This window comes from Phaseolus vulgaris, unplaced genomic scaffold (genome assembly GCF_000499845.2).
Source record: "Phaseolus vulgaris cultivar G19833 unplaced genomic scaffold, P. vulgaris v2.0 scaffold_78, whole genome shotgun sequence".
Lineage (NCBI taxonomy): Eukaryota > Viridiplantae > Streptophyta > Magnoliopsida > Fabales > Fabaceae > Phaseolus > Phaseolus vulgaris.
Window position 1 is genome coordinate 1 of NW_027174125.1, and position 8,447 is coordinate 8,447.

General features: G+C 52.3%; 1 protein-coding gene across 1 annotated transcript; it reads right to left on the reverse strand.

Annotated features, from left to right (window-relative positions):
* Nucleotides 1-6,065: 6,065 nt before the first annotated feature.
* Nucleotides 6,066-6,677, reverse strand: LOC137817477 (uncharacterized). Its single transcript, XM_068620767.1, has one exon. The coding sequence runs from the start codon at nt 6,675-6,677 to the stop codon at nt 6,066-6,068; it is 612 nt and encodes a 203-aa protein (XP_068476868.1).
* Nucleotides 6,678-8,447: the final 1,770 nt, after the last annotated feature.

Here is an 8,447-nt window from a genome sequence, read left to right on the forward strand (position 1 = left end):
GCAAGAAGAAAGGTGCAAGAAGAAAGAACGCAAGTAGGTTATGAAGAGTGAGAAAACGATGAAGATAGTTCCAGAGCTTGAAGAGTTAAATAAAGCGGTTAAAGCGCCAAACGACGTGAATGGATGCACCGCACGATTGATACACGTGGCAGAAGATGAAAGGATGACTCTGGCACCACTGGTTTAAATCAGAAAATGTCCCGTCAACAGAATATCCAATGGTACGATCTGCCGTCGAAAATGAGCCAGGGGCACAGCAGGAGTCAGGGCTTGATGAACTGACCAAATGTCCCACAAACCATACACGTAGCGCCACGTGGATCAAGTCGAATGACAGAAGGTCCCATCAGCTATACAAGGAGCGCCACGTGGATGGCACAGACAAAGCCTTGGGCTCTTCGCTGTTATCAAGTGTTGACCAAGGCAAGAGTTAAGGTCGATGACGAAGTAAAGGTGACGCCCGAGGCGTTGCCAGGAAGGACGTAAAGGGCGACGACAGACGAGAAGTCGCGGGCGTCGCCAACCCAAATACCGACTGGCGTTACCTCCCCGATACCCCCAGGTAGGAAAGACTGAGGAGGGAGAAGAAATCAGAGGAAGGCAAAGTTAGTTGCAGGCGTCGCCTCCCCGATACCCACAGGTAGGAAAGACTGTGGAGGGAGACGAGACCGTCAAACGCCAGCGAGTCACCGGCAGGGTGTTCCCCGATACCTATGGGCAGGAAAGACCATGGAGGGAACAAAAACCCCACAGCACTCAGCGTTTCAGACACCCGGGGACGATACGGTGCTGCTTTAGCAGGCCTCTCCTTAGGCGTGGGCGCCGAGTGTTAAAAGATCAAAGAAAGAGCCTTTCGGTATCAGAGACGTCCCGTGGACGATACGGCGCCACTTAGTGAGCCTCTCCATGGGCGTAAGGGTTGGCGAGCGACCTTACCCAATCATACCAAACCGCCCAACGAAGTGTGAGAAACGGGCAGAACACAGATAAAATAATTGAAGCGTATGAAGGGAAAAGATGAGAACGAGATCGCATAGGCGGAATCGTATGTGAAAAAGAAATAAGGACAACCATGCGAATGTCCCGAATCAGTAACAAGAGTGTGGATAGTTCAAAGAATTACAAGTTTTGGCAGATAGAATTAAAAAGCGAAGGTAAAGAATGAAGAGTTAAGCTTGAAGAGGAAGGTGGCGGATGAGGGGCAGCAGTTCAGTCGTTCAAATCCATGGGCACAACCTTCCCGTCGACTACGTGGTGTGTGGGGTCACAGTTCGAAAGGTTGACGCCAGGATTCTCGCAGGACGCCTGGGACAGGGCCTCTTGGAACCCCTCCTCGAAGGTGCCCGCCATCTCCTGGATAAGGGACTTTTTCTCCTTCTCCAGTTCCTCAATGGTGGCGTCTCCAGAGGCCACTTGTTTCTCCAAAGCCTCTTTCTCCACGCGAAGCCGGCTGACCTCGACCTGTAGTTTGTCGTGGTCAGCGCGAAGAAGGTCTATAGCTTTGGCCTGGGTGGCCATTTCCTCCTCCATCAGCTCCGCCTTGGCAGTTTGTTCACGGCAACGGTCCTTCAGGTCCTTTTGAGTTTCTGCGTCTGCTTTGACCAATTCCTGAAGACCCGCTACCTGTACTTGGAGAGCAACTTCACGAGCATAGAAGTCAGCCTGAAGCTCCAAGGCCTCTGCCAGTTTCCTCTCAGCTTCTGCCCTGGACTCTTGTGCTTGTTTCAGAGAGGAACAATAAGCCTCGTTCTGGCGTCCCAGGGCCTTCATCTCCTCTTCCAGGGTGGTTGCTTTCGTTTCCAAGGCCTGGAGAGTTTGAGCTTGCAAGACAGCGTTTCTGGCCTGGGAGCGCCATTCAAGAGCCACCGCCAAGAAGGCCCCCAAATAGAAAGGCATACCTTCCCTCCTGTCGGTACCTTCTGGCATAGTCCCGCCACTGAAACCCCTCATCAGATGCATGATTGGAGGGGGGATGGCAATGAAGTCGGGGGCGGCAGCGTCGGGAGCCGGGGAAGCAGTGGTTTCTGGCGGCGGCAGAGGAGGGGCAGATTCGGCGCCTTCGCCCCTTTCATCTTGAAGAATCGTAGGAGGGAGTGAGGTTGCGCTTGGAGGGTTGTCCATAAAGGGGTTCCCTCCCTGCGGCGGCGTCTCTACCAGAAGAGGAACCCGCACGGATTTTCTCCTCCTGAAGGGTGCCACGCCTTCTGATTCCTCATCATCTGACAGAATCCCCAAAACCCTTTTTCCTTTGTCGAGAGGGGTTGGAGCCGGTGATGAGGCCGCAGCTAGGGGAACGGCGGCGATAGGCGGAGGAGAATTGGGAGTCGGAAGCACTTTGGCGCCAGGTGGAGACGCCGGAGATGGGCTAGAAGAAGCTTCAGTGGTGACTGGAGGTGGCGGTGACGGAGCCGGTGGGAGAACCGGATTGGCAGCAGGGCTGGAGGAGGCGCCTGCCTTGGCGGCACGAGCCTCCTTCAGTGCTTTCGCCAACATTATTCTTTTGGAAGTGCCCATCACCGATCCTACATCAAGACAGGCCAAACAACAAGGATTAGCACTGGAGCGGTTATGTGGATTCACAATACAGGAAGAGATGCGAAGTGCAAGTAACATTGTACAGTGAAAAATGGTAATGCAGATAATCATAGCAACTAATGCATCATAAATCGCCAAGAGCAGATACCGAAGTATGTAGAAAGCCCATGGGCATTGAATTCGTTCGCGATGAGCTTGGCGGTATCGAAGACTATCCCCAGTCCCGCCAAGGCTTTGCATATATCCCGGTCAGGCGGGGCAAGTTCGTCCAGAGCCAAGGGCTTCATAGTTATGGGTTTGTCTGTCCAGTACAGGGGAAAGCCCTCTAGAATGGTAGGATCGCGTTTGGTCGCGCGTACCTTGAAAAATTTCCCCTTCCAGCCTTTGAACGAATTCAGGAAGAGCGTCAGGATGATGCGCCCGGCGATGCCAGAAAAGCTCATCCAGAGACTTTTCCCTTGCTTCTTCACCTCGAAGAAGTGAAGAAAAACGTCCACAGAGGAGGGAACACCTAGATAGCCGCAGAGAATTTGGAACCCCCTCACGAAAGCCCAGCTGTTGGGATGGAGTTGGGCGGGAGCAGTGTTTATCTCTGTCAGTAGCTCTTTTTCGAAGGGAGTTAGGGGCAGACGCAGGCCCACCCTTTTGAGCACCATCTGATAGAGGAAGAAGAAAGTGCATCCCCCAGTATCCCGTGAGTCCGCGCAAACAGGCATCCCAGGTCGCACTCGGCTTACCAGGACTTGGGAGTCATGACTTTTGTGGAAAGCATTGAAGTTATAGAGGGCAGGGTCCCCCCTGTGGGCCTCCACGTCCCCAACGGAGTTCAGGAGGGAACATTCGTCCAGAAGTTCGTCGGGGGCCCAGTCATATTCGCCCTTATAATGAGACTTGGGGAGCGGGGGAGGCGCGGTGGTCTTGGTTTTTGCCATCAACGCCAATGCTGAAGATCAAAAGAGAAAGAAAGGGTTCAGAGAAAAGGGGTTTGGAGAGAAGAAAAGGGGAAAATGGAAGAACCCTAGGAGCGCCCTACCCGCAAAAGAACGAAGGGAAGCGAAAGGACAAACGAGGCATACAAACAATATCTAGAGAAGTACGAGAACAACAACAGTCCCAGGCAGTTTCCTATAATGCGACAACAGTGAAGAGTTGAGAGTGCTCGAAACCATACCTTTGCTGTTGAAGTGGAGGCGGTAGGAGAGCACAGGAAGGGGAGAATCGCAATTGCAGAGAGAAGAGGTTTTGGAGGCGATGAACAGGGCAAAGTAGCAGAGTGAATGAATGTAACAGTAGGGTGAGCGCGGGGTTTGGAGTAACTTAAACGTTACATTTCACGACTCAAGAAGCGCCAACTAAGGGCCGCAGGATCAGGCCACGCGTCAGAGGATCGATTGCCCAGGGGAAGCGCAAAGGTCTCTAAAGGAGGGCCACGCGATGGGCCACGTGGCGCGCGATCAAGGGTAGCCCAAAAGGCGTAATCATCCCCATTTCAGGGAATGTCCAATCGGTCATTAAGAATACCCCTGTGGTTCGGAAAATGTCGCGTCAGTAATTCAAAAATTTGCTGAGTCAGCAGAGAATGACACGTCATCAGGAAGGTACGTGGATGGCGGGGGCAAGGCTTTAGTCTTTGCGCTGAAGACAAGTCTTCGGCTTAAGACTGGGGGGCTTGTGTACCGTCCCGTATCAGGGCGTTGACTAAGTCAAGGTCAAAGTCAACGACTGGAAGGTCAAAGTCAACCTAAGGTGTCGCCCAGGTGTAGAGACGCCAAGAGGAAGCGTCGCCAAGGCAGGACAAGGCGTCGCTAAGGCACGGCGTCGCCTAGGTGAAGGCGTCGCCTAGGTGAAGGCGTCGCCTCGGTGAAGGCGTCGCCCAGGTGAAGGCGTCGCCTAGGTGAAGGCGTCGCCCAGGTGAAGGCGTCGCCAGATCGAACAGTGTAAAAGCAAGGCAATCACGGTGTGGTTCCCCGATACCCATGGGTAGGAAAGACCATGGAGGGAGCGACGCCGTGGGAAAGCCTCAGGTCCCGATATCTCGGGAAAGTGATAAAGAGAAAGAAAAGGTGGCTTCAAGGCCATAGTGATAACATCAAGGTAGGGCAGCCTGACTCGTGAAGTACCCCTGCCACCCCAGAGACGCTTTCGGGACAGATACGACCCAAGAGGAAGGTCACGCCCAGGGTAAGCGGGTACAGGGTACGAGTGGAAGGCAGATACGCTCTCAAAGTAAGTGGCTAGATACTTGGGGGCATGAGTTCGCACCCAAAAAGTCACCCCTAGCGCAGTAGCACTCCCAAGCAGGAGGACTCACACGTAGAGACGTCCCCAGATGGGCAGAAACGCCCCCAGATGGGGTCATGGCGTCGTGAGGCCCTCCACGTGTACGACAGCCATGCCGGAATAGAAACACCCTCTAGTCATGTGCCAGGTAATTAAAGATATTCAATACAGTTTCCCTTTCGAGCATTCAGGTACTATTATGGCTCCCGAGCGTTTCAACGTCTTAAATGCGCTACGTTTCGTAATTAAGCGCTTTAATGAGTGCGTTACGTTTGAGATTAAAGGCGCTTTAAGGCGCTTTAAATGCTGGGGCAGTTTAAATAGCGCTGAGAATGTCGGAAAAAGGGTTGGAACCTTTGGCAAACTGAGGAGAAACTCTTTGGTTGCTTGCCCGTGCTTTAAGGATACGTACAAGTGACTGGAGAATATTTTTGCAAAAAGGAGACAACACACACACACAGATACACAGTTCTTTTACCACCTTCAGAGTGCCACACGCGGTGCTCAGATACGTGGGTGGACAGTTTTTTGGTGTTTCTTGCTGGCTGACTTGAGCGTCGGAGTGCAAACGGCCGCTAGGGCGCCTCTTTGTCCTTTTTTTTGCAGGAACTCACAGGCAATCAGAGGGAAGGAGTCCTTAGCTGACGGTTGAGGTTGCGCACGAAGACGTCCCGGTCGACCGGACGGAACAGAAACGGACCCAGAATGTCAATCCCCCAGGTGTGAAAAGGCCATGGACTATGGATCGACCGCAATTCCTCCGGGGTGCATGATGCCAATCGCGTGCTGTTGGCACTACTTGCATCGCTTTGCGTACCTCGTGCAGTCCTCCCTCATGGTTGGCCAGTAGTACCCTACTCGAACAGCCTTTGACGATAGAGCTCGCCCGTCGATGTGACTCCCACAAATACCTTCATGGAGTTCAGCCATGATACGTGTGCACTGCTCACCACTCACACAAGACAGGATAGGGTGAGTGTAGCCATGCCTGAATAAATTTCTATCGACCAGAGTATACCTACCTGCGTTTATCTTGACGACCCTGGCTTCTGCTGCCTCCAGTGGGAGCAGACCATCAGTCAGGTAACGCCTATAGGGTGTCATCCAGGTTTCACCTTCGTCGACTAGGCAAACGTGCAATGTCTCTCCCACTGACAAGTCGTATGTGCTTATCTTGGGTACCGTAGCCTCAACATTTCTTGGGTCAATGATCGGTGATCTCTTATTTCGCCTTCCAAGACACTTACCTGCTAGGCCTCTTCCGTGCAACCTATGGTAGTTTTGGGCGTCTTTAAAGTTTCCTGGAAGACTGTCCTCTGTCTACACCCCCTGCCTGAGCTGGCGAGCTTTGCCAGCAAGTCAACTCGGGCATTCTGTTCCCTGGGAATGTGTATCAAGTCTAACGTTACAAAAGCCTCTCTTGAGAGCACGACGTACTGTAGGTATGCATCCATCTGGGGGTCCTTGGCCTGGTACTCGCTCGTGACCTGCCCAGTTATCAGCAGCGAGTCGCTCTTTACTAACAAGCTTCGAGCACCCATCTCCTTGGCTAGCAACATTCCTACCACCAAGGCCTCATATTCAGCTTGGTTGTTGCTACCCTTGAAGGAAAATCGTAGGGCCTGCTCGATCAGTAATCCATTTGGTCCTTCCAAGATAATGCCAGCCCCACTACCTTGCTGGTTAAAAGACCCGTCCACAGAGAGGACCCACTGGAAATCTCCTTCATCTTGATGTATGACTGTCGAGGAGAGCTCTACCACGAAGTCAGCGTAAACCTGACCCTTGATAGGTCCTCTCGGCTCATATTGCACATCGAACTCAAACAGCACAACCGCCCAGTGCACCATCCGCCCCGCCATGTTAGGCTTCTGTAAGACCTTACGAATGGGAAGGTCGATCATCACGATCACAGTGAAACTCTGAAAGTAGTGGCAGAGCATTCGTGCTGCAAAAACTACTACTAGAGCCGCCTTTTCTATTGCCTGATAGTGCACCTCGGGCCCCTGTAGTACTTTGGTAACAAAATATATGGGTCTCTGGACACGGTCCTGCTCCTGGACACGGTCCTGCTCCTGGACTCTGACCGAGCTGATTGCCTGCTCTGTAATGGCGAAATACAGGCGAAGGGGGGGTACCTGGTAGCGACTTGCAAAGCACCGGAGGGTTGGCCAGGTACCCTTTTAGCTTGAGGAACGATTCTTCACACTCGTTTGTGCACACAAACCTGTTGTTCCTCTTTAAACACTGGAAATAGGGATGCCTCTTATTTCCTCCTGCTGATACAAACCGGGACAGGGCGGTCATTCGCCCCGTCAACTGCTGCACCTCCTTCACCGAGGTCGGGCTCCTCACAACTATGATCGTCGCACACTTCTCGGGGTTTGCCTCTATTCCCCTCTCAGTGAGAAGGAACCCTAAGAATTTCCCTCTCTCTACCTCGAATACGAACTTTTTGGGGTTTAACTTCAACTCATACTTGGCTATTGTGGTGAATAGCTCCTCCAGGTCGGCAACGTGTTGGTCCTTCTCCTGGGAGGTGACGAGTATATCGTCTACGTACGCCTGCACATTTCGCCCTATCATAAGGGGCGAGTACCCTATCCATCAACCTTTGATAGGTCGCACCAGCGTTCTTAAGCCTAAAGGGCATCACTTTATAACAATAGCTGGAGAGCTCTGTCATGAATGTTGTTTTGCATTTGTCTCTCGGATGCATCTGGATCTGAATATATCCTGAGAAGGCATCTAGAAAACTGAGAAGTCTGCAACCTGACGCGCTATCCACCAGGGCGTTGATGCTGGGCAACGGATATGAGTCCTTCGGACATGCCTTGTTCAAATCCGTGAAGTCGACGCACATCCTCCACTTTCTGATGGCCTTCTTGACCAACACCACATTTGTTAACCACTCAGGGTATTGGATCTCCCTTATGTGGCCAACACTCAGCAGCTTTTGGGTCTCTTGCCTGATGACCACTCGTCTTTCGTCATTAAACTTCCCCCGCCTTTGGAGAAGGGTCGGGCCTTTGGATCCATGGTGAGACGATGGCACAGGAAATCAGGGTCGATGTCAGGCATGTCTGAGGCAGACCACGCGAAGGCGTCCAGATGTCGTGTTATCACTTCGGCAATCTGGTCCTGTGTTTCTTGGCCTAGAGACTTGTCGAGTTTGAAATTCTTTCCCTCCGATCTCCCTTTTCCAACACCTCAACTGCATGCTCGGGTCGCCTCTCCTGGGCCATCTCAGCTCGGGCGACCCCATCTCCCCTTTGAGGTTGGCTGGAGACCGAGCACACCCCTTTCTTCGTCTTTAGGCTATTCTCATAGCACTTTTTGGTCGGACTTAATGGTAATTACTGCTCCCTCGAGGGAAGGCTGCTTCATCTATATGCCTCGTCGAGGCCATTGTTCCTATCCTATTTAGGGTAGGTCTGCCTAAAAGGATGTTTTAAGATGAAGAAGCGTTGACGACGAGGTATCTTATATTGACGGTGCAGGATGTGGTGTCGTCTGTAAAAGTTGTCCTCAGCTCCACATGCCCTCTTACTTCCACCTGGTCTCCACAGTCGTCGTAAGGTCTCAGTTGGTCAGAAGACAACTGCAACTTGTTGAAGGTCGACCAAAACATC

Coding starts and splice junctions, on each gene's coding strand:
- LOC137817477 (XM_068620767.1), bottom strand. CDS start 6,677: ATGGCGGGGCGGATGGTGCACTGGGCGGTTGTGCTGTTTGAGTTCGAT.